The sequence below is a fragment of the Agelaius phoeniceus genome, chromosome 6 (genome assembly GCF_051311805.1).
Source record: "Agelaius phoeniceus isolate bAgePho1 chromosome 6, bAgePho1.hap1, whole genome shotgun sequence".
NCBI lineage: Eukaryota > Metazoa > Chordata > Aves > Passeriformes > Icteridae > Agelaius > Agelaius phoeniceus.
Genome location: NC_135270.1, coordinates 31,249,009 through 31,273,535, shown reverse-complemented (window position 1 = coordinate 31,273,535; position 24,527 = coordinate 31,249,009). Strand labels below are relative to the sequence as shown.

Here is a 24,527-nt window from a genome sequence, read left to right as displayed (position 1 = left end):
AGATCAGCTGAGAAGTATAAATTACTTGCTCAAGGTCAAAGAGAGTGGATGTATGTCTATGGAAATGTTTATTTAATATGTCTTAAATGTTAAATCTACAATTAGACTTTTTGAGAAATTTATTGACCTGCAAGGGCAAAAACATTAACACCAGAGACGCTTTTCTGCTTTTTTAAGAAATGGTTTCTCTTGCTCCTGAAGCCACTTTCAAGATCAGAGAATGACACACAGAAAGCAAGCCAAGGCTCCAGTGGTAGGTAACATTCTACTGCTACATTATAGTTGTGGATTTAGCTTCATCATTGGGATGCAGCACAAAGAGGGAGGGGCGAAAAAAAGTAGAGTGACGGGGAGAGACAAAGGAACTTTTTAAAATGCTACCTGGACTGAATTCTCTACATTAGTGAGGCAGGTGCAGATAACAGCAACACCAAGTAAACTGATTCAGTATTTCTGAAAGAAGATACAGGGTCCAGTTGTAAAAGGAAAATGGCTTTATTTAGTATTGCTCAGAGGTAGCACAGGACTCATCTGCATAGGCAGCATCCAGACAGGAAGAATTAAAATTAGCATTGGTTTTCCAAAACTGGCAGTTGGTCACAGTGGCAGGTTCATATGCAAGTCCAAAAACTTCCAGGCATTTTTTCAGAAGCAGAAGATAATCCTATGAGCTGTGGCACTTGGTTTCTGACTGCTTAACTCTTTCAGAAATAATCTCTGATCATGGATTGCACTCCAGCAATTTGCACTCACATAGCACTGGGTTTCCAAGGGAGCAGTCCCAGAGCTGTGTGGCCTGAGGCAGCTGCTTTGTGGAAGTGCAAGCTGTGTGGTCCTGCAGGGGCAGGGTGGCAGACCTGGCTGGCAGCCAGGCACTGCCTGCCCTGTAGCTGCTGGGTAGACAGACACAAGGATTTCTGTGCAAGTCTTACCTTCCTGTCCTGGAGCCAGCTTGACCATAATACCAAGATAGTCCTGCCTCCTGCTTCAGCTATCTAGCTCTAGGAAGTTTGGTGTCATTTAAAGCTAAAGTCTCAGCTGAAGTTGTTTAATATTTTTTTACATGGTTGAGATGTTCCTTGTTCATTCTGCTCTATTTTCTAGGTTCTAAAGTCATTTAAAGTGCAGCTGGGGGGTTTACTGTGACAACTTTTACACCATCTTTGTTCAATGCTTCATGAGAGAGATGCTGATTTTTTAAAAAACTTGTCTGTGCACAGTTGCAGCCCTTCTGCAGCTTTTAACCTCCTAGTCACCTGTACCAAAACCTGGGTTCTCAGAAGATTTGCCAACCCCCAATAAACCTACTGCAATCAGTGGGTATTAAGGGCCACAATACCTCAGTGGCTAGGGTCCAGCTTCTTACAGAGCATGCAGAGAAAGTGATTCCATGTAAAATACTTTACCTAATGCTTGGCACAAAAAGGCCAGGACCTGTTTTTGTGTGCTAAAGAGTACTGCATAACTTTCCAGAAAATCTAATATCCCAAAGTATTTTTGCTCTGCCAATTCAAAGGGTAGGAACTGAAAGTAATCTCATAGTTTAGAGTCATACTAAATTCATAAGTTTAGAGTCCTACCTTATTACTATTGCTGTTAGGGAAAAAAACAACCAAACTTTATTTAAAGTAATGCCTTGTTACTTCATAATCTAAACCTAATACTGCAACCTCCCTTTCTATTCTGAAGCCAGAGAACCACAGCCTCGAGCTGCTGTATGAGATAACAAGCAGGTTGTTCCCTGCATTGGTGCTCTAATTCGCCAGCTAGGAAGAGGGACTGATTGCTTACAAATCTCAATCCTTTAAGTGTAATATTCCAGAAATTCAAATTATGTTGTGCCCACAGAGCCATCCTTAGGGCAGCTGCAGTATCAGTGTTGTACTCTTGAGATCTCTCAGCAGTGCTGTTCCCTGGAGAAGCTTTGCTGGGCCGAGCCAGGGACACTCTTGGTGCAGCTCAGTCCCACTGGATGCCAAGGAGCTCACAGCTCACGCTCCAGAGCTTCTTTGCCGTCTCATCATCCCGACCACGTGGAGATACATACGCTGGCTGGCAATCGCTGTAAGAAAAACATTCTTCTAATTCTTTAAAGTCTAAAATCTACATTAGTACACTGAAACGTCTGTGTTAAGATTAGGGAGTTGCTCTCTATCAGCTTAATTCAAGACTAGTTAAAGAATGGTGGGAGCTATCCAGCAAATGAGCAAGTGTTGGTGCTAAGCCACCATGAGAAAGATTTCTTTCCAACTAGCTAAGGAAGAATCTCTCCCAATGGCACCAAGAACTGGCAAGCAAGTGTAGCTCTATCTGTTGTCTCAACTTTTAAAGAAACCTCACTAGTGTGCATTCTTATTAATACCACTAAAAAGGCACATAGGCTCTAACCGAGCTCTTCAGGAGCACATTTCCTAAAAATACACTGCAAAAAAGTCACTCAAAACAGCCCTTCATTCTAAATTATTTATCCCACTATATGCCCAAGAATAACACTGTAATAACCATGTATGGTTACCCCCTTTCCATTATCATTTGAACTGTGCTCCTTTCTTCTCCAATCAGAAAGCATTCAGTCTGGAAAAGAGGTCCAGTGTTCTCAACTGTAATGTTGCAGTAACTTGGGAGTTTAAGAGCACAGAAGAAAGGGCATCTTGTAAGGTTTCCATTCAGCTCAGTGTTTATAGATGGAGTCTTTAATATGCCTGAAATGACTGGTGGACTCCCACCTGTCTCACTGTGGCATGCAAATTTTTTTCTTAATGTCTACACTTGTGTTTTATACTCTATAGCCTGGAAAGTGAAAAGGATTCTAGGCTAGTCCATTGTAAATTGTGATTTACAATTCTCATTTCCCACCAGGTCCAAAAGTCCTTTTTTTAAATGAGTTTAAATTCTACCAGTTTTCTGTACTTCAGGACATCAACGCTTCATTTTTATCCCAAGACAGACAGCCAGAAAAGACTTAAGATGTCTATTTATATATTCAGGTCTGATTAAGATGGTACTAACTCCTAAATGAAGATCAGGCAATGATGTCATTACAGAGACTAATCTGGTCACAAATCACAAGAAGAAAGCTCTGTAAAGACACAATGGCTCCAACAGCATCCATGTGAGGGAGGAGGAAAAAACCCCACAACTTTTCATATTTGTTCCCAAAAACCAGTATTGTTACAGTGCTCTACATGCAGTGGGAAGCTGGCAGACATATCTGTGGGAATCTGTTCAAATAGCAGTCTTCAAATATAGAATGATGATGACTTGAAACTGCTCTGGGCTGTGGTTTTTGGTGATGGGAAAAGGAGAACAATGTAGAGTTCGGGAATGAGTCAAAGAAGTAAAAAAATAACAGGTTTTGTAATGGGAACTAAACAAGACCATTTCCATGACAGTGTGACAAACAGCCCAGCAAGAGTCCCTCCCAGCTGGTGGGTCTATCACTCTGGAGGATAAAGTTATTTGGTCACATGCCAGACCTGAAAATCTCACCTGTCTCTGCAGCTCCATCAGCTCTCCCAGCTCCCTGAGAGCACAGGCCCTTCTGCTCCAGTGGTGTAAAACTACGAAGGGAAATGAAGTGTCTTCCCAGAATTGACTGAAGTGACCTAATTAACTACACAGTTCTACTGAAAAGTGATTTTCCCAAGTGTTAGGCAGGTCAGCATTACAGCTCTGAGCATGTGACAGCCATTCCTGCACTTTCAGTACATTAATATTTCTAGCACTAAAGGACATGCTATTGTATGAAGTGTTGCACAGATTGGGTGTTTCTTCTAACATGATTGCAACAGACCTGAAAGGGGTAATGCTCTATTTGTCACCCTCAGTCTTACCAGACAGCCTCTTACCTGGTCCCTTCATAATGAACAATGACAGTAAGTCCCATATTCCTCAGCCAACCAAGTTGCCTTCCACAGAGTGTCACTTCATCAGCTTGAACCCACCTGAAATACTGTCCTGTCACAGACTCCAGCTCCTCAGCTACTGCACAGTAGATACTGGTCTGAGCTCCTTCACAAGGTGTCTTCAAGAAGAAGGAGAATATCTTCCACATCCAGGTCATTACAAATGAGTGCCGGACCAGATCCGAATAGACAGACCCGGGATGGAGAGCGTTTGCTGTGACTTTAGTGCCTATGGCAAAATAAAGTAGTCCAGGACAAATCTGCATGGATCAAAGTGTCTTTAAAAGAAGGGTAATATACTCCTCAATTCTACCTGTAGATATTCTATAACTTAAAGGAGGAGTCCTTTAAGTAGCCTTTGATACAGAGAGTAAGTGCAGTCCTCTGTAGTTACTGCATGCTGGATGTGATAGATACACTTCACCTCTTAGCCAAATCAGCAGTAGTTTGGTACAGGCTCCAAAGAAGGTAAAGGTGTGAGCTGTAAACGGGCCAGAACTCCTCTAGGAAATCCACAGAGGCCAGTGAGTATCAGTGCACATGCATTTGGAACACCCATCAGGCAGTTCACACAAGTAGCACATGGCTTTTCCAATACTTTTCTATCCAGGAACAAATAAGGTTGTGGATGCACTGAGTCTTGTGTACCTTTCCCACTGTATGTAATTTGACTACAAGCCAACCACTCCATTCCATAAATATTATAGCCTAAATAAACCTTCTCTGAGCTCTCCCTGCTAGGAGATTTGACTGCAGGGTGACAGTCTGCCCTTGAGCTGGCTCACCTCTCAAGGCTGCTCCTCAAGGCAGAGACCTTTTACCAACAGCAAACCTTTGGATGAGCCCAGCTGAACCTCAGCTCAAGCTGCAACTGGACTGCACAGCAGGTAACAACCCTGGAGCAGAGATGCCTCTCAAGGTTTGAGATTTCGTACCTGAGACTGAGAGCCTTCCTTAAGCAAGGCAGAGAGGCCATTTGCTAGCAACAAATCCTTGGTAAGTGACTGCTGAACTAATACTGAGGAAACATTACTAGTCTGTGTAGCTATTCAGTAATGATTATTATAAACTTTGTATAGATAATTCCATTACAAATAAATTGTCCAAGTCTGAAACTCAAACTGGACCTAGGCTCCCTAAGGAGTTCAAAAAGCACCATGCTGAGCCTTGTGATTCAACAGGAGGGTCTTCCTTACACAGTGTGTTTCTAGTCCAGTATGAATCATTCTAACTTAATTCTAAATCAGTTTTCCTTTGTATGTGTCTTCCATGTAAGTAACAGAGTGACTTTGCCATCATACTTGTTAAGTCACCCTTTTATGACATCAGGTTAAAAACACTTTTGCTAATAATACATTTGATGGTGATTCTTGAAGCAGTTTAAATCATTCATCCATGGCACTGGAGCATCCCCTGCTCCCTTCTAAACACAGGAGTCACTATGTGCCTTCTGCAAAACAAAGTGCTAGGGGGCCTGAGTGCTAAACCAGTAGCAGTTTCCAGCAGGCTTTTGAGAACACCTGCCTCTTTTGACTTTAATAGTAATTTCCTGGGGAAGACACTGCTTCTGTAGTAAATAAGTACTACTTAAGTTTATGAACTGGACTTAATGACACAACTGTGACAGATGTTGTGTTACAAGGTACTGTCTAATCTTATACTGTTCTACGGACCATTAACCTTTAAGGCAGCTTGAGTGTGCATTAGGTTTTCTACTGTAGACTGCAGCTGTGGCTCTGTTTCCAGCTTCCATCCACATACCACAACTGTCTGCATGGATGCAGCTAGTATTTGACAAGCACCACAGAAAAATGAGACATGCTAACCTACTAAACTCCTCTACCCTGTTGTTTTAAAGACAATCTGTCTTGTAAGTCTCTTGGTTCCACAGACAGGAGATATTTTCTTCCTGCAAAGAGCTCTCAGTGACATTTGCCTCAAACCATCCAATTTCTGCATAGACGATTTGCAGCCCTTTCTTCAACCCACTCTCCCCATCCACAGTGCTCAGAAAGCCAAGCAGACAAACACCCCTCCTGCCTCTGGAACTTGCCTTGCAGGCGCCTGGCCAGCTCCCGGGTGAAGAGCACGTTGGCCAGTTTGCTGTGGCAGTAGGCAAGGCCGCGATTGTAGCTCTTCTCCCCATGCAGATCATGGAAGCGGATTCGCCCGCCGTGGTGAGCCAGTGAGGACACGTTCACGATGCGGGCGGGGGCACACTGCTTCAGACGCTCCAGCAAGAGGAAGGTCAAGAGAAAATGACCTAGGGGGGAGACAAAAGGTCATCCTTCTGGGAAGGGCTCCCCTGCTTGCTTATATGTGGTATCTTGCTGCTGCCCTCATTTCAAGTCCAGCAAAAAGAAAATTTCTGATCAATTCCCCTGAATTAACATCTACACTTTTCTGGGGCCTTCAAGTTCTGCTCCTCATCTTCAAAAAGCTGGAGCTGTCATACATTTCAAAATGTCCCAGGTAACACCTACAGATACTTAAACTGGATCCACGATACACAAATACATCACATTGCATCTCCAGAACTCTCGACTCTAGCCCTCCATCCTTTCTGTAAAAGGAAGAATGAGGAAGAGAAAATCTGACAGCAGGATTTTCCTTTGGCATTTTGCAACAGATGTCCATGTTAGAAGTTGATCTTTAAGGGCAATTCCAACCCAAACCACTTGATGATTCTATGATTCCATATTGAGTGCAAACATGCTTCCACAGGCCTTACCAAGATGATTGACTCCCAGCTGCATCTCAAAGCCATCAGCAGTCTTGGAGTAAGGGCATAACATTACCCCAGCATTATTAATGAGAATATGGAGTTCCTTCTCCTCTGTAAGAAACAACAGACATCCTTAAACAAGGGAACAGAGAATGCAGACAAGAAAGTAGCAGAAGTCACCCCTTGCTGTCTGACTTGCAGCTACATCACCTTAAAAAAAAGGATACATCTCCTACCACAAACTAGCTCCTGGCATCTGACCAGCCCCTGCTATGAACCACAGCACCCAAGAGGTACAGAGACAAGCAGGGCAGGGATTTGGCAATGGTTAGAAGAACAGACAGCAGTCCTTGGCAAAATATTCTCACTAAAAAAAAGAATCTAGAGACTGTACCTGCTAGAAATCTCTCAGCAAACTCCCGGATAGACTTAGTATCAGCCAAGTCCAGTTTTTTCGCAATGACTTCCTGGTTCCCTGTCTCAGCTCGGATTTCACTGGCTGCAGCTTCTGCCTTTGCTGTGTCTCTGCAGGCAATAATTACCCTTGCACCTGCAAGGAGAGGAGGGGGGAACAATAGGAACAGGAACTGAGATCACTGGAGCACACTGGATGATCCAGGCTACGACAAGCAGGCTGACCATGCCCAGCAATTACAAACAATATATTGTTTCTTTAGGGAACTAGCATCAGTCAGGAGGGTGGCTGGAAGAGACAAAGCCTTTCCCACTCAAGTGTGAGTTACAGTCCTGCTGAAAGATGATTTCAGACCACGCAAATGCACATCTTAACGTGCCTCTGTCCATGTTCTCCCAGGTCAGGAGTGCATACAACAACAATGGTATGATAGGGTTGTTATCTGCCTCTATAATGGGAACATCATGCCAAGAGCACATAAAGGTGATGGATTCCAGCCAGAGTAATTCCTAAATGGATTGTGAACAGGTAGTTTAATCTTCTTACCAGTTAGCCAAATAACATTTACATCAAATTAGCTTGAAATATAACTAAAGCACACAGTGGTGGACCTATGTCATTTCCCAGCTTCATACAAGCAGAGTCCAGGAACTTCCCCAGTCCTCTCAAATCAGTTGCATTGCAACACATTTTCATTCCACAAGGAACTTTTTGACTTTTTGGAGTCTAAGCAATGTCAACAGTTAAGGAACTGGGAACTCGCACCTCAGTGGTTACAGCCTCGGAAGGAACAGCACTTGGGCTCATCTGCAGTAACTCTGGAATCCAGTTTAGTTCAATATAAGCCTACAACACGTCTTCCTTAGGTCCAGAAAAGGGGCTACTGACACAAGGCACAGCCGCTCCGGCTGCAGAGGGATGCCTGCACTTGCCTCTTCGTGCGAGGTCTCTGGCGGTTTCCTTCCCGATGCCTGTGTTGGCTCCTGTGATTATCACCACCTTCCCCTCCAGCCTTGCTGTCGACTTACACCGTCCTCCAGCGACATAGCGCCTGCAAGAGGGGAGGCACCAGTCACTTCTGTCGCCTCAGCGGGCCCCGTCCGGGGCTGAGCACCCAGAGCCTGGGGGTTCGCATCAACACTCGGGCTCACCGCTGCGCCCCGGCCCCAGGGAGTCACGGGCGCCCCCCCTGAAGCGACTGGTCACGAGCCTGTCGCGACCGGGACACCGGCACCGCGCCCCCCAATCCCCCGCGCTTTCCCGAGCGCGGCCCCGCCCCGGGCCCCGCCCCGTCCGTGCGTCAAGTGGGGCCACGGCTCCCATTGGCTGCTGCCGCGCGCCCCGGGGCCTTTCGGCCAATGGGCTGCGCCGCCGCGCCCTGAGGAGAACGTGGGCCCCGCCCCCTGACGCGCTTCCGTGAGCGCGCCGGTGCCGGGATGGAGCCCGGGGAACGCGGCGGGCGGCGTCGGGGCTGAGCGAGCCCCGCAGCGTGGCAGTGTCACCGGGGCGCTGGAGCTGGGCAGGCAGGAATAGCTCCGACCCCAGCGCGGGCTGCAGAACGGGATTCCCGCTGTTCGCGCTCCCGCCACACGCACACAGACACACACGGGCGCCGCTCTGCGGGGCTGAACATACGCGAAGGGCAGGGGCTGCGCACGGTAAGACGCACCTGATGTAGGGCGCTGCCACGAAAAGAAAGACGGGGACGGAGACGGCGGCGCCCAGCACGGCTTCCCAGCAGTTGAGCATCGCTGCCGCCAGCTACCCACGCACCGGCAGCGCGCGACTCCCGGCAGCCTCCGCCCGCCCCTTTGGATCCGCCTCCGCCCCTCCCGCCTTGGCCTCGCCCACAACCGCACCGCCACACCTCCACTGCCGGGCCGCGCCCCCGCCGGGAGTACCTGCGGGTATGCCAGCTGCCCCCTGCTTCTTACTCCGATCTGGGTCCCTCGAAACATTCTGAAACGCGCTCCTCAATTAAGGAGCCGAGAAATGTCTGTAGACACAGCGCAGCGGCGGCTGTCGGCAGTGGCGTTTGAAACACATTTTTACAACTCCCCGCTGAGGTTCATGTCATTAACCCTGGCAAGGGGCATGCAGCCATGTACACATGGGCAGGCGCCCCGGCCTGGGAGCAGCACGGCAGCGGCGGGTCACGCCGGTACCGGGGAGCCCCGGGGTCGCATCGGGGCTGCCGGCCCGGGGCGCTCCGTGGCGGCGGCGGACGAGCGCCCCCGCGCGGGGCAGGCATGGCCGCGTCGCCGGGACTACAGCTCCCAGCAGGCAGTGCGCGAGGCGGCCCCGGCGGCGGAAGCGCCGGGCGGGGCAGGGCCGGGGGCTGTGGGACCATGGCGGGCCGAGGTTCCGCGTCCTCGGAGCACCTGGAGCGGCTGCACGAGATCTTCCGCGGGCTGCACGGAGACCTGCGGGCCGTCCCCGAGCGGCTGCGGGGCAGCGCGGCCGGTGAGGCGGGGAGGGGGAGTGGACGTCTCTCGGGGCCGGGCGGGGCCGCGGTCCCTCCGGCCGGGGCTGCCCCGCCGGCTGCGGGGCCGTGGCAGGAGTGCTGGGGTGCTTCTCGTTAGCCTGGCGTGTTCGAGCAGCTGGGAAGGCAGCGTCCCTTCAAGGCTTTGTGGGGGGGCTTTGCAGCTGTGGGGATTGGGGACGTCGCTCTGGTAGGCGCTTGCAGGGAGGAGGCGGGTGACTCTGCCGTGTGGTGTTTTCAGCTGCTGCCGTGGCCTGGTGGCTTTGCAGGTGTGTGGCTTCACTGCCCTGGAGCTCCTATGCTCTGGCAAATTTCAGCTCCACTGGCAAGCAGTGCCGTGCTAGGTTCACAGCATCAGTCTCTGAGGAGGAGTTGTTATTTGGATGCTATTCCACGCTGTTTCTATTTGAACTGGAGAACAGGAGCTCAGGGGTGACCTCCTCGCTCTCCACAACCTCCTGAAAGGAGGCGCAGCCAGCTGTGGGTCGGCCTCTTCTCCGGGCAACCAAGGACAGGACAAGAGTCTGTCAGTCTTAAGCTGCACCAGGAGGAGTTAAAGTTGGACATTAGGGAGAATTTCTTCGCTGAACGGGTGATTAGACCCTGGAATGAGCTGTCCAGGGAGGTGGTCGAGTCCCCCCCCATGGAGGTGTTTAAGGAAATACTGGATGTGGCACTCAGTGCCATGGTCTAGTTGACAAGGTGCTGTTAGGTCAGGTTGGACTTGATGACTGCAAAGGTCTTTTCCAGCCTAATTGATTCTGTGGTTCTGTAACAATTGCAGCACTTTTGGGGGTTTGGGGTTCTTGTCCCCCCTTTTCTTAATTTGCTATGTTGGATTCACATTTAAAACCTCATTGGCAGAAACAGAAGCAGGTTTTTATTGTCAGAACTCCCCAGAAGCATCTGGAGATTTGTCGGAGAATGTTTGCACTTTAAATGACTGTTTTAAAAGTCTGGTTTGTGCACTGTGTACTCACAAAATAGAGAAAACCTATCATTCTAGCCACACTAAGTTGTATTAGAACACAGCCTGGTTTTACAGCTATTCTTTATACCACATCAGTGGGTAAAATGCTCTGACAAAACACTCCTCTGTAAAGATCTGTGCTTCTGATTTAGCCCTTGATGCTTGGCAATGTTCTGCAGTGTTCTGAGAACCAGAAAGGGAAGCAATGCCACAAGGAGAATTTTGCCAGCGTCATTCAATGCTTCTGATTGAACCCTTCCCATGAGAAATGTAATCCACAATCCACGGCTGTCATGAGCTGCTGCAGTTCAGCTCAGGTTTTGTACCCCAGTGATGGGCAAGGGCTGTCAGCCATGCTCTGCTGTAGTGTTCATTCTCCCACAGTTGATCAGTTTTGTGTAAAGTCATAAAGACAATTTGTTCAGAAAATACCAGTCTGCACAGAGCATGAAACACTTAACGTCCTGTTTCTTACCTGGCTTTCTATGTAATAATGAGTCAAATTCAGGGTCACAGTCCTTGTCATCAGCATTTCCAGGAAGTTTGGTACAAGAAAGGGGCTGAAACCTGCAAATGACAACTTGCAAACCTGACTTAATTTCAGTAGTGGTCAACAAGGATAAAAAACTTAAAAGAAGAATACCTTTTCTAGTAGAAATCCTTATTTTCCTATAGAAATGAGCATGATCAGTTTCTTGGTTAAGAAAAACTTTGTCAGGTCTCCTTGACACTGTGGTATGCACGAGCAATGAAGTCTAAGCCATGGGCTGAAATGGAGTATTTAGAAGCAGCTGGTTTTGCAATACCTGGGATTTTTTTCAATAGATTGTAAATAATTGCAAGTTGAATTTGCTAAAGAATGCTAAAGAATATTAATACAACTGTTCTATTCTTTAAATTTTTTTTGCTGCAAAAGTCCTGGCTCTATTTTTTGAAAGTTTCTAAGAGAGTTTAATATTTAGGAATTTGTCTGTCTGGTAGAGTCATTCCACTCTCCTAATGTTCTTTGTTTGCTTCTTGTACTTAGGAGGAGGGGAATATAAATTTATTTTTTGAGTTATCTGATCCTGAAATACTCAGGAAGTGATAGAAGAGACCTTGGAATACTCTTTTAAGACAATTCACATGCTCCAAAAGCAACACAAAACTTGTAGTTCTTGGGACATCTTTGAGGGGAAGAGGTTTGGAAATGCTGTTTCACTCTATATAAACAAGATGACAAAGGGGAAGCAGCCTGGATATGTTGCAAATCATGTCTTTTCCTCTACATGAATTCAGTTAGCTGTACTTTCCAACTGAATCTCTTGGTAACTGATTGGAAATAAATCTGTTAAATGTTGATGAGCATGTGGGTAATGCTGCCGTGGCACAGGCACTGCTGCAGCATTTTAGAGTTCTGTCCTTGTGCTTTGAGTTGTGGTTCAATGCAGAGCAACACCAGGTGAACCTCTCAGTGTATCTTGGTGTTTCTGGATTCCAGCCACGTCCAGTAGAACGTTTTCAAGCCACATTGCTGGATTTCTTGCTGGCCTGTAGACAAAAAGGTCTCAAGCTATTGCTGCTTGGCTTACCTGAACCATTCTATGATTCTATGCCTTTTGGAAGCTGGCATTTCTTTGGCTGCAAGCTCACAAGTGCAGCATCTTATTAGTGTGCACAGGAGAAACAAAGCAGGGAAATGCTACTTTTCCAAATCTGTGATGGGTTTCCATGACTTTGAAACAGCAAAGTGGGTGTAAGAGGGCACTGCTTGAATCATATTAGAGAAATGACCTGTATGAAACAAATTACTGACTTCCAAAGGCTGTTTTTCCACAGTTCATATCCACGATTTCACTTGTAACCCAGCTGCACAAACAATGGCATCAGCACAAATGTATATGGTGGCAAATCATGGAGGAGGTTGAGGAGAGTGTATTTAAGAACCTCTTTAGTCAGCATTTCCTCCTGAATAAATTGGGATGTGAAACAGCATTTCCTGATATCAGCTGATGTGTATTAACAGTCATCATGTAGCTTAGTCTGTAATAATTCTGTGTGCTATGTGAGACCACAGCTACTTCTTCAGAAGATGGGTTTTAGTTCTCTCTTAAGTTCTCCACAGTTGAAATTCTGGGCTTAATCCGAGTTTGGACTGAGAAGGAAAGCCTACAGTTTAGGTGTGTTGTATATGTGAGAGGAGCTATATACCAATGTTCTGAACACGCCAAGTTTTTTCTTATCTTCTGTTGAGATCTCAGTGGTTTAAAAGCTACATCTTTTGCAGATGACTGTGCTTACCAAAAGGCATTATCAAGTGAGGTTTTTAACTGCAATGATGTTTTTATAATGTTGTGTGTAATTTTGTCTTTAATCAAGTTGGAGGAGTTTTACCAAGATGGCAGTCTACATTTTCTTCTGCTTAGAATTTTGTTTAAGACTGAATAATACTCTTTGGAAAGAAGTGAATTAAGCTAGGTGCATAGTTATCAGATTTCTGATAGAATTTCATTTTGTTTGCAGTAGTCTACAACAGTCCTCTAGTGTTCATCTTCAGTGCTTTTGCAAAAGATTGCAGAACATGTGTTTTTTGCTCAGTTGAGATAAGGAAAGTTTTGGATTTAGACTTTCATTGATGGTGGATGTTAGAGAGATATGATAGTTTTTTAACACATGAAAAATAACAGGCCTTTTGTTTAAAAATAGAGTAACAGCAGTGAAACCCATTCTTTGGTCTCCAAAGCCCTAGGAACACAGATCTGGCTAAAATGCTGTCTCAAGCAACTGAAATATCTAGTGTTGTTGGCTGATTCATGTCATTCCACAAGAGGGAAGTGTTTGGGCTTTAGTCTGTGAACTTGAGGTGATACCTTGGTGGCATCTTTTATCTCAGAGAACTCTGGAATGCTTATCCTGTGTACTTTATGACCACGGGAATGCAGAGTGCCAGATCTGGCAGGACCTTCAGGTCTCGCTTGGGAATGTAGATTGACCTGATGTTCTGTTCAAATCCAAATTGTAGTTTCAGCCTTCAGTAATCTTGCCAAGTGTTTCCAAAAAATAAGAAATGTATTTATGAGTTCTTTACCAAAGTGTCTTCTTTGCTGTTCTTTCAATATGCAATTTTGTCAGTAGACATTGAAGGACAGTAGGTCAGAAAAATATTTGAACAATTACTTCTTTTGTCTACCAGAGGCAGTGTTCAGCATTTGGAAGAGCAATTTCTGCTCTCTTGCCCCACTCCCATCTGAAAAGTTGTCATAAGAACAAGCTGTTCCCATTTGAGATAAATTTTGACCTGGGACTCTGCAGCCAGCTTCCTTGTCTGTGGCAGCTTCCTTGTTTTTAATGGATTAAGCTGGAGTTCTGTTGTCATTTCTCTGTAGTTTATCTGACATCCTGCTTTTACTTTCCCAGAGGAGAAGAAGAAACTGGTTCGAGAATTCGATGAGAAGCAGCGTGAAGCCAACGAGACAGTGAGTGTGGGGCTTCTGGCCTTCCTGAGGGCTGGAAGACTGCTGCCTTAAAAAGGACAGCACTTAAAATATTACTTTTTTATGGATCCTGTTCTGGCAGGCAGGAGTTTAAGTTTTTTACTGTTTGAGAATTGATCTGATAGGTGTGTCTGTGTTTGATAAGACAGTTGTGTATACTTATATGGATACAAAAATATAGACACATATTCTTACATGTTTTTTGAGGGGTTTTTGAATGCTCAGTTTTGATAACTGCCTTCACTTTGTTGAAAATGGTAGAGCAGTGGAGGTGCAATTAAAATTGCTAGAGGTTTTAGGGCAGGCATGTAGAGAATCTGCTGCCTGGGGTTTTTTATTGCACTACTGTCTTTTGCATGTTGGTCTTAGCCTCTCTGATCTTTCTGTAGTAGTGTAAAGGCTTGCTGGACAGCAGGTGATATGGAACAGCACCAGAAAAGCCATGTGACTTGTCTATTAAAACAAGACATTATGAATTAAGCTTTCTTTTCATATTTCAGTGTGCAGTTTGTTAGGTTGTGTTTTAGTCACAGCTGAACATGATGCATTATTCTCCTAACTTACTGGGGTTTATTGACTGGTACCTCTAGGTGGTGATGTATGAGATGTGGAGCTCCCTCTGTGAGAGCTCATGGTGGCATACAGCTTTAAGCATTTTGAATTTGTTACAACTGTCACCAGAAGTTAATGTGAAAATTCATGCATCCAGAATCTTGGGGCTTGCAGATTGTAACTCAAGTTGCCAAGCCTGGATGTTCAGAGCCTGAATTTAGTGCTGTGCCTACCCATGCAATAGATCTGAATGAGGAGATGGCTGAGGTACTCAACATCTTGTTTACCTCAATCTTCAATGGTAACCTCTTTTCCCACATCTCTTGGGTTAGTGGACTGCCATGCCAGGACCATGGGAGCAAATTCCTTCCTTTAGGGGATGACCAGGTTCATGAGCACATGAGAAACCTGAACATACTACATCTATGGGACCTGATGAGATGCATCACAGTGTCCTGAGGGAATTGGCTTATGTACTTGCCAAGCTACTGTCCATGGCATTTGAAAAAGTCAGAGCAGTCAGGTGGAGTCCCAGGTGATGCTCCACCAGGGTGATGTCCCTGGATGCCCTATTCCTGGAAGCATTCAACCTGGTCTAGTGGGAGGTGCCCTTACCCATGGCAGGAGTGTTGGAACGAGGTGATCTTCAAGGTCTCTTCAACCCCAAACCATACTATGATTCTGTCTCTTTGCACAGATGTAATAGAAAGCTGATACCCATCCTATAAATGCTTAAACTATAAGAAAGTGAGAATTGCAAATTTTAAAATTTAGAGTGATATTTTATGGAAAGAAAATCAAGCATTTAAGCTTGGGAATTTTTTTTTTTTTATTGCAGTGCTGTGTATGTGAAAATACACATGGGCTCAACAGCATTGGGTAGCGTGGTGTACTCAATACTAGATGGGGTGTGGGGTTTAGGGTTATCCCCCTCAGCCAGTCCAAGACAAATGTGAATCCTTTCATCTGGTGTTGAGTTTTGAGTATGGCAGCTGCTAAGCATGGATTTGGTGCTTTAAAGAATAAACATCTTCTGTTTGCTTTCTTTTGTTGAAGCTGCGGGAAATGGAGGAAGAGCTGAAGTACGCTCCTGTGCCTTTCCGCAACCAAATGATGAGCAAAATCCGAGCCTACAGAAGAGACCTGTCCATGTTCCAGAGGGATATGAGAAGCACAGATTTGGGGTTGGGCCGTGGAAACCAAGGCGATACAAAATATGGAATCTTTGCCACAGAAAATGAACAGAGTGTAAGGATTAGATGTAAATTTGATCTGACTATGCTGTGATGGTGCAAGAGCATTATTGCAGATGCATTGCTTACAGTGCTTCTACTTTAAGCTACCTCTGTGCTTTTATAAGTCCCTGTATATCTCTGTGCATGTAACATGAATATCTCAGGGAACTCAGAGGAGAGTTTTTCTGTTTAAAACAAAGATAGGAATGTAATCAAAATGGAACTCATTGAAAGACACGTGGTTAGTAATTTGCGCAACATTCTGTACTGAAACTCTTCGTTTAATCATTCCACAGGTTGCCCTTCCTACAGAAGGGAAAACACAGAAGTGATGCTTCTTAATGATAAAAAGGTTAACTCACCTAGTTCTGATCTCCAAAACTAGCAAAGCATGAATCATGTATTGTATAGGTTCTTTGGTAGAATTATCTTTTAAGCAATCTTAGTGTAAATAATTTCAAGAAAATACAAGGATTTTTTTCTCTAGCACTTTTTTTCACTATGATTTTGCTGCCACAATGCAAAAAGTACACCAATTTCTTGTTTACCAGATAGGCTTAGAGATATCTGAGCTAGTGAGACTGAATCTCCTTATTGTCTTCAAAGTGCTGTCATCTGTACAGAGGTGGGCTTTTCATTTTTTTGCCTTAGATGAGGCCAGTTTTGAGGGGGGTTCTTTGTTAAGTATTTCCTTCTGCTGCAGCTTGGGAAATTTTTGCATTTGATTCCTCTTGACTGATTACTCTAAAACCTGAGAGCAAGGGTGATAGATTAGACTTTCTGAAGCTTAAGAAAACACTTTATTTTGAGCTACCTTCTGACCCCAAGGTCGGCAAACATTCCTTATCCTCTAGACCAGGCTACTGGCATGAAAAGAGGATCTTTGTTACTTAGCTGTCCATCTGTTAGTGCTGTTTGTTCCTAATCCTTTTGACTGTAAACTCTTAAAGATTTCCCTGGCAACCAACTGTGAAGGCTGACTTTAGATGTGAATGGAAGTAAAAGTTAGCATCTGGAAAAGAAAGGTACTATTTTTATGTAAATGTTCTTTGATGGAAAAGTAAATTGTTACAAAGACAGCTTTTTGGAACTGTTTTAACTCTTCAGTGCTGTATCCTTTTTAGAGATTTAACCAGATTTGGTCATAATCTTACAAGGTGAACAAGGCTCGGCCAAAATTAACCAGGCTGCATCAGTTAACGTAAGGAATGCGTACAGCTAATACAAATGGATGGCCTATGGAGTCACATTCTAACTTTAATGTCACAAGCCTAATACTTCTGTCTTTGTGCTTAATAGTTAAGCATCCATTATTTTTCAGACTAACCTGCAGTCCCAGAGAGTGCTGCTGCTCCAGGGCACAGACAGTCTGAACCGAGCCAGCGAGAGCATCGAGCGCTCGCACCGGATCGCTGCCGAAACCGACCAGATCGGCACGGATATCATCGAGGAGCTCGGGGAGCAGCGGGAGCAGCTGGAGCGCACCAAGAGCAGGGTGAGCAGGAAACTGGGCATTGCTTTGAAACAGTCTGCTCTTGCTTACTGGGAACTCTATGCCACCAGTTACTCTCAGGGACCTTCCAAGGCATAGTCATCCGATTGGATAGCTCTACAGACCAAGCTCAGGCTGCCACATTTCTATTTGTTCTCATAAAAGACAAGTAATTGCTGTAGAAGGGTTCAAAGCGTGGTGGTAAAACGTCTGCTGCTGTGTCTGTGCAAAATGGGAGATTAGACCTATAGATCTGCTAGAAAAAATAGCATTACTGAAAAAGTTGCAGATTATAAGGGGTTGCCTTGTGACTAGATTACTAGTTAAAGTTGAGATTTTGGAAACAGTTAGCAAGTTTTTGTAACTAAATTAAATTTAGTAGAAGAGTAATTACTTAATTACTAGCTTTCCAATATTTGCAGGGAGGGAGAAAATGCCAGACAAGTTGTCTATTCCTCATCCTTGGTTCAAAAAGCTCTGCTTCTGCTGTGAAAGCTTCAAAAACTAATTCACTTGTTTTGTTTACACACGTATGCAAAACTGACAATTTGATTTTTGAACTAACAAACTGATGGGTTTTACTGTATGTGCAAGGGATCCTGAGTGTAAAGCTTTTAGGTGAGTGACTTCAGGGAACACCTAGTTTGGCAAATAAGCCCATTCAGCCAAAGCAAAAAGCATACCCCTGCTTTTGGGAGTTCTTTCTACTCATTGCAACAAAATCTGTAGCTTTTTCGTTTAAGTAGTTCTGTAATTTCAGTCAGAATTTGATTTGTCCTGTTCCAAAATTTGAGTTAGAAAGCAGGAAAGGAAATTGATCTTAAGATTTGTAGGTATAGTTTTTGTCCTTCAACTGATAAAAAGTATTACAGTCCTTCAGGCATCACAGTCTCTCAACAGATCATTCACAGAAGCATAAAATTGTTTAGATTGGAAAAGGCCTCAAAGATCATTGAGTCAACTGTTAACCCATCACTGCTGTGTTCATCACTAAACAGGGTCTGTGACTTCTATTATGAGCCTCTTAGGCAACGAATTGTGGAATTGTGTGAACCACACATTCCAACTGGAAGCAGACTTTCTTCTTGTTCTTTCATAGTGAAGATTGGAAATCTACTAAGCTCCCAATGGCCTTGATAGTTTTTTTCCCAGCTTTGTCCAGTCCATCTCAGTGCAAAGAAACATACAAGCAGCTTTGCAGTTGAGGGCAATGTGTTAAACTACAGAGAAATTGTGCAGGCAGGTGTCTATGATATAAGTGACCTGGCTTACCCTTCACTTCTTAGAATGTTTGGAAGTGGAATAGTGAAATCTTACCTGGAGACCAGTGGCCATGCATCATGAATTGTGTCTGTGATGCAGCAGCTTTTTTAGTTGTCTATAACCTCACTTAATTGCATGTTTCTTAATAGCTGACTGGGTATGCTGGGCAGTTCATTTCTGGGCAATACAAAGCTGAAATGGATTATCCATTAACAGCTCAGAGCTTGTACCCACTGGGTCACTTAGACCTCTGAGTGCAACACAGTTCTTTCTTTGATAGAACTTGAGCAGCATTTCAAACACTTTGATATGCACTGGGGTGAACACATCAGTATCACTTTCTTCTGGTGTTAACAGAAATGAAACTTAATGAAAGAAGTTAATACCACTTTTCTGATATTTGTATATTAATTAAAGAGGCAGAAAGTGGTCTCAGATTGCATGTCTTTGTATGTATCTAAGGGAAAGTATACAGAAAAGTCTTAATTTCTCTTTGAAAAAGAGGCAATGCTTCCAGCTGCTGTTGTGGGTAGAAAACAGTGCTGTGTCTCAATTTTGAGAGGACGTGGTCATCCTGTCCTGTAAATCATTGCAGCATTTCAACACCAGCTGTTTTCACATGCATCTTTCCAGAGTTGATGTGTGTTTGTTTAACTGACGAGTAACTTCTGCCTCTCTTCAGTTGGTGAATACCAGTGAGAACTTGAGCAAGAGTCGCAAGATTCTGCGCTCGATGTCCCGGAGGTGAGTGGTGTACAGGCTGTTGAACAGCACTGACTGTGTGCTGTTTGGTCAGGGTGATGTGGGGTCTTTAACCATCCAAACCACGGTGAGGACAGAAGCAAGTTACAGTGACTTGCTCATGGTGCCTTCAGATGCCCCTCATTCAGGTTGGGAAAGGCTGTGCCATAAATCACTGCAGCATTGGGTGGGTTAGATGCCTGATGACACAGACTAATCAGTTTAGTCCACACCAATGCCCTAGAGCAGTTAGTCCTAGGCTGGCCCATGAGACACTCTTGAGCTGGACCATGTATGATTTTGATGGCTAAAACCTTGGCGGTTTAAGTGGATTTGCAGTTTAGCTGTATTGTTTAATTAGCCTTAAAAACCCAGTTCATAGATTGTATTCCCAGCAGGTACTTATCTCCTCACAACCTTTCCTTTATGCCTATTGCCAAAGGAAGTTGTGATAACTGTCTAGTTTTCAGTAGTAAAAGTACTTTATTATTTTGAGATTTTAGTTTTCCTTCAGCAACATAGTTCCAAGTAAAAGCACCACCATGAGGGTTTTTAGCACAGGACTCCAGGTATTGTTTTCCTCTTTGCTTGACTGAAGGAGTGGGCACATATAGAGCAATGATCTGCCTTCTGTGAGACAGGGGAAGAGGAACAGAACTACTGCTGAAACAGGAGATTCAAACAGGATTTCCAGGAAAACATGAGTAGCGAACTATTGAGTTTGGCCCTTTCTGCTTGTTAAGAGCTTTTTGAAAAGCACAGTGTGGTCTCACTGAAAGAGGGAAGGGAAGATGGGGATCTGGATCTAGAATATGCTTTCATAAACAAGCTAAAAAAAAAACCACCCTTGGATTTTTATTTTTTAACTCTAGAATAACCACAAATAAGTTGCTGCTATCAATTATCATCATCCTGGAACTGGCCATCCTAGGAGGTGTGGTCTACTACAAGTTCTTTCGCAAGAAATGAACCTTCATGATCAAGATGAGCTTTTCCACTGCTGAGGAATAGGATGGGCTGTCTGCTCCCTTTGACTGTCTGAGGGTTGAACTGAGTCATGAGACAGCACATTGAACTGAAACTGTACTGACACTTGAAAGACAGAGAATGGGAGTAAAAAGAAACAGGCTTGAACTACTGGTAAGATTAATAAGAAGGTAATAAATATTTTATTGTCTCATTTTGTATATACTTAACTAAATGAATAAATCTTGCTATGTAATAAAGTAGCCACTGATCAATGGAAAAGCTAGTTTATTTAAAAACTGAGATGTTAACAGTATTTGCCAAGTGTTGACAATCTATCCACTCAAGTGCCTCGGCAGAGCTCTGTAGTGTCCAATATATCCAACATGGGTTCTTAAATCCTCACTTGCTCTTCACTGTCAGATTCATCTGGAGAGCTGGGTGTTGGGAGTTCATCAAAAGCAATGTGTGCTCCTTCCCTTGTCTGCCCAAAGCACGTCGCTATCACATCGACTGCAAGGCGAGCAGTTGCTTTCACTGCCTCTTGAGAAGCTCCCAGCAGTGGATTGACTTCAACCATGTCTACAGCTGAAAGCATTCCTGTGAAAATGATTGGCAGCTTTGTTACTCTGACAAAGGGTACAGTCTTCTGCACGGTTTTGTTTGCAGCCTTTTATTCATTGTAGCAAGTCTGGTATTTGGGTTTGTGACCTGCTCTACCCCTTAGACAAGTAAGATTGGCACTCAAGGGATGAAGTTCGTTCTCAGATGCAAATTTGTGTTTTTAATTTCGTTCTTTCTTACATTGTCACTACCTCACTCACTCGTGCTTTCAGCATACAGGAAAAACATTTGATGTTCCATACACATTTATGAGAGGAACATTTTTTCTCCTAGTCCAAAAATGAGGGTAGTCTCACCTCATATTCTTTTGCTATCCTGTTCACGAATCTATAGACTATTGTCTGGTTGGGATTTTTTTAACCTTCTTTTACTGCAAATAATATTGTTTAAACATATTAAATAAAAACTTGATGGTAATAAGATGAAAAGTCCTCATATATTGAATCAACTGCAGTATATTTTATGAAAGCTTGATTTATTAGTCTTGAATCCTAGAATGGAACTTGAAACTATTTAAGATTGTTTGCACCCATTTTTGTAATCCAGATGCCCATTTTCACATCTCTCCTCATGTGTTTAGGATTAGGGAACAGTATTACACATTTTTGACATTAGCTATTAACATACTGTGTATTTTCTTTTGCTAAGCTGAAGCTGTTGATGGTTAAGATGCTTCCAACACCAAGGGAATTGCCCAGTCACAGGACTTCTTTTTCCCTTACTGAAGGCTGAATTGACTTTGCAGGCATCTTTGTTTTGACTACACTTACTATCTATTTATACCAGAAAAACATAACCAGTATGCGCTCTGGGTAGTTTGTCCTGTCCTCGCTTAGCCCCGTACTGCTGGTGCTCCTACCTGTGTTGTGTATTTCCTCCGTGATGTACATGCCTTCTCTGTAAGTTAATCCACCTAGAACAGGAGTCCCCGTTGCTGGAGCCAGTGAGGGATCAAAAGCATCAATGTCAAAACTCAGGTGAATTGGTCTCTGTCTCCTGAGACAGAATAAAACAAGAAAAGCGATCTTAGAGCCTTAAATGTTTTCTATGTGCATTTCTTACTGTCTAGGCTAATCAGCAAAGTAGCATCAAGCTCCTTGAACCATGTCTCATATACATTAAAAAAGCATCTACTCAGGGAGGATTTGGTTGAAGATAAGTACTTTAGTTCAAACCATCTTAACTGGTATTTGTCATCGTAGTGGGATGATGTAGAGAAGTGTATGATACAATCCAGCCTTTTCTCCTTTTGTACAGAAAGCCAGGGTGAAGGCTGAAACACTGATGTGTATGGCAGCTAGGATGGAGGAAGCACCGAGCTCAAGGATTTCACTGACAGTTCATCAAGATGAGCATTTTTCAGGTCAATACTTAAAAGCTGTATCCAAACCCTGCCATGTAGCCTAACTGCTGAAGTAGTAAAGGATAATCCCAAACCTAAAATGCTAGTTACTTACTATATCATCTGCAGCTGACGCCAGCGCTTAATAAACTGGACACTGCTTGTCACTCACATGAATTATTTAAGTGGCAGACTGCATTCTTCCAACTACTGCAGATGCTCAGTAAGGAGAAGCATCTGGATTACCATCTTCTTTACTTGGCACAGCTGCAGCTAGGAAGGGTGAGCACACCTTTAGAAAACAGCAGCATGCAGCACAGGTTCTAACCTGTGGCAGAGGTTATCCTTTCTAAGTGACCCTCTCCCAGCTCCTAGCATGATTTGCTCCCTGACCTGGCTCCCCAAACTTGAACAAGGGTCACAAAGGTGGCAGTAGTGAACTGCAGTAAGGGAGTAGTTAAAGTGAGCTTTACCAGCTGCACTGGCACTGGTAGCCACCATCAGGACATCATGTGTGAGAATTCCAAGGAGGAAGCCATGAAAAGCTTCCACTTCCCATACCAACAGCTCATTTCAAGTTACTGTCAAGTTGCTGTATGTATTTTTAAAAGTGTAACGTGTATACTGCACTCTGAGTTGATTCAAGCATCTTGTAAAACTGCAGAAATGCAGAATTACTTAACAGAACCAAACAGTATAAAACAGAGCCACAACTGTAGTGAGTGGTAACCTGTCTCAGCCATCTGCCAAAAACGGTGAAATGGCTCCAGTGCTGAGCCTCCCTGTATACTGGGTGCTGTCACAGTTCTGTACAGCCACCCTACATCAAGAGACTTCACTTCAATAACTTTCAGGAAAGCAGATGTTCAACAAGAGTAGTTTAAATTAAATAATAGTTCATTACCTGCCCATCAGTCTTTCAAAGGTTCTTTCCATAACTTTCTGAATTCCAAGGCGATCAATATCCCTCATGGAAAAATACTGGATGTCAAAGTTCTTCAAAATATAACTGTGAAAATAATTTTTTTTAAACCATCATTACTGGTTTAAGCTGAAATCTAGCAACCCTTATGGATGTGATTTCAAGCTTATTAATTCAGCCTTTACAAAAATAGTTTAATCTAAATCAACTTACTACTCAGCAGGATCCACATCCCTCAAACCAATGTACACAATATCAGATGCTGAAAGACAGGGCTTTAGCCAGGAAAAGCCAGGAAGTTGTGGTACCTGCAGGCAAAGGTTTGGTATTAGGTCAGTTTAATAACAAAATGCTATTTGATGCTTCCCTGAAAACTTTGTATTGACTTATAGCATCCTTTCTCTCTCTAAATAGAGAAACTTCTGCACTTGATGGTTTAGCTGATGTAATCAGTCCTTACCTTCATTCCCATATTCAACTGAGGTAAAATGATATGACTTTATCTGAGTTGAATGTCAATGGATGAAGTTTTTAACTCTTCTACATTTTCCAGTTTGAAGAGGAGGAGGACTAAAAAGCCTGGATCCACAAGCAATAGGTAATTGGCATCAGTGAGTGTAAGGAGGAATGCTAAATAGATACCCAGATGTAGATCACTTACACAGGGCACTTAATGATCATGCTCTGTGACTTTCCAGGGACATTATGCTTAGGTGGATGAATGAAAATCAAGGCATCTGTATCTCTTTAGAAGAACTACCAAAGTTATGCAAACTTACAAAAAACGTATTAAAGATGGATAAATTCAAAGTGGGAAGTTGAAAAAAAAAAAGAAAAAATAAAAGAGGGGGGGAAAGCAGGGCAGGAAGTTGGGCCTCTACAGTGGGCCACATCATGGCTGGCTTTCGATGCAGAATTGAAGAGAGTAGGTCTAGTACAGCTACTGAAAGGTTATGATGAGGTCTTTGTTTTTCAGCTTTGGTAATTCAGTAGTCATGGTATGGAATTATAAAACCTTTTGGTTAGTGACACTTACTAATTTTAAGAGTGATATAAATTAAATTTCTCAGATTTCTCTTCTTCTCCTCCCAGCTCTGAAAATGGCTACAACCAACACAGCTGTCAAGTAGCTAGAAGGTTTTGACTCCCTCTTAGACTTCTCAATTACTAATTATTCTAATTACAATATTGGATGTTTTTAAAGGCGAACACACCCATAGCTATATTTGATTACATTGGGTTAAATTAGCACAGATTATAAAAGGGATAAATGAATTGGAGACCACTAGGAAAAATAAATTCAGGTTTCAAAAATGAATTACGCAAAATTCATCATCACGACATCATAAACTGAGCACACTAACGACATAATGGCATAACATTGTCAGATACTCCCTAGTATGAATGATTCAGTAGATTT

At 43.7% G+C, this 24,527-nt stretch overlaps 3 protein-coding genes across 3 annotated transcripts in view; 1 reads left to right on the top strand and 2 right to left on the bottom strand.

The window, feature by feature from the left end:
• Nucleotides 1-471: 471 nt before the first annotated feature.
• On the bottom strand, nt 472-8,865 carry LOC129121376 (retinol dehydrogenase 12-like). The gene is made up of 7 exons (XM_054634578.2): nt 8,715-8,865; nt 7,978-8,096; nt 7,025-7,180; nt 6,637-6,741; nt 5,959-6,168; nt 3,945-4,134; nt 472-2,062 (listed from the first exon to the last, which is right to left on the bottom strand). The coding sequence occupies exons 1-7, from the start codon at nt 8,792-8,794 to the stop codon at nt 1,960-1,962; spliced, it is 963 nt and encodes a 320-aa protein (XP_054490553.1). The 5' UTR covers nt 8,795-8,865; the 3' UTR covers nt 472-1,959.
• A 197-nt stretch (nt 8,866-9,062) lies between these two features.
• Nucleotides 9,063-20,501, top strand: VTI1B (vesicle transport through interaction with t-SNAREs 1B). The gene is made up of 6 exons (XM_054634579.2): nt 9,063-9,508; nt 13,894-13,952; nt 15,579-15,770; nt 17,079-17,252; nt 19,195-19,256; nt 20,126-20,501. Exons 1-6 carry the CDS (start codon nt 9,148-9,150, stop codon nt 20,220-20,222), a joined length of 945 nt encoding a protein of 314 aa, XP_054490554.2. The 5' UTR covers nt 9,063-9,147; the 3' UTR covers nt 20,223-20,501.
• The window catches only part of ARG2 (arginase 2), a 20,999-nt gene continuing 16,866 nt past the window's right edge, over nt 20,395-24,527 (bottom strand). The window contains exons 5-8 of the mRNA XM_054634577.2: nt 23,321-23,415; nt 23,090-23,194; nt 21,703-21,839; nt 20,395-20,819 (exon numbers count right to left, since the gene is read on the bottom strand). Coding sequence (XP_054490552.1) covers nt 20,614-20,819; nt 21,703-21,839; nt 23,090-23,194; nt 23,321-23,415 — 543 coding nt within the window. The 3' untranslated portion in view covers nt 20,395-20,613. The remainder of the gene's footprint in view (nt 20,820-21,702; nt 21,840-23,089; nt 23,195-23,320; nt 23,416-24,527) is intronic.

Bases quoted from the DNA above. Each gene is read 5' to 3' on its own strand.
- LOC129121376 (XM_054634578.2), bottom strand. From the start codon at position 8,794: ATGCTCAACTGCTGGGAAGCCGTGCTGGGCGCCGCCGTCTCCGTCCCC. The intron at 8,097-8,714 runs GTGCGTCTTACC...CCCCTCTTGCAG, and splicing joins GTGGCAGCGCCCTACATCAG to GCGCTATGTCGCTGGAGGAC. The intron at 7,181-7,977 runs GCAAGTGCAGGC...CTCTCCTTGCAG, and splicing joins CAGAGACCTCGCACGAAGAG to GTGCAAGGGTAATTATTGCC.
- VTI1B (XM_054634579.2), top strand. From the start codon at position 9,148: ATGTACACATGGGCAGGCGCCCCGGCCTGGGAGCAGCACGGCAGCGGC. The intron at 13,953-15,578 runs GTGAGTGTGGGG...CTTTTGTTGAAG, and splicing joins AGCGTGAAGCCAACGAGACA to CTGCGGGAAATGGAGGAAGA. The intron at 15,771-17,078 runs GTAAGGATTAGA...ATTATTTTTCAG, and splicing joins CCACAGAAAATGAACAGAGT to ACTAACCTGCAGTCCCAGAG.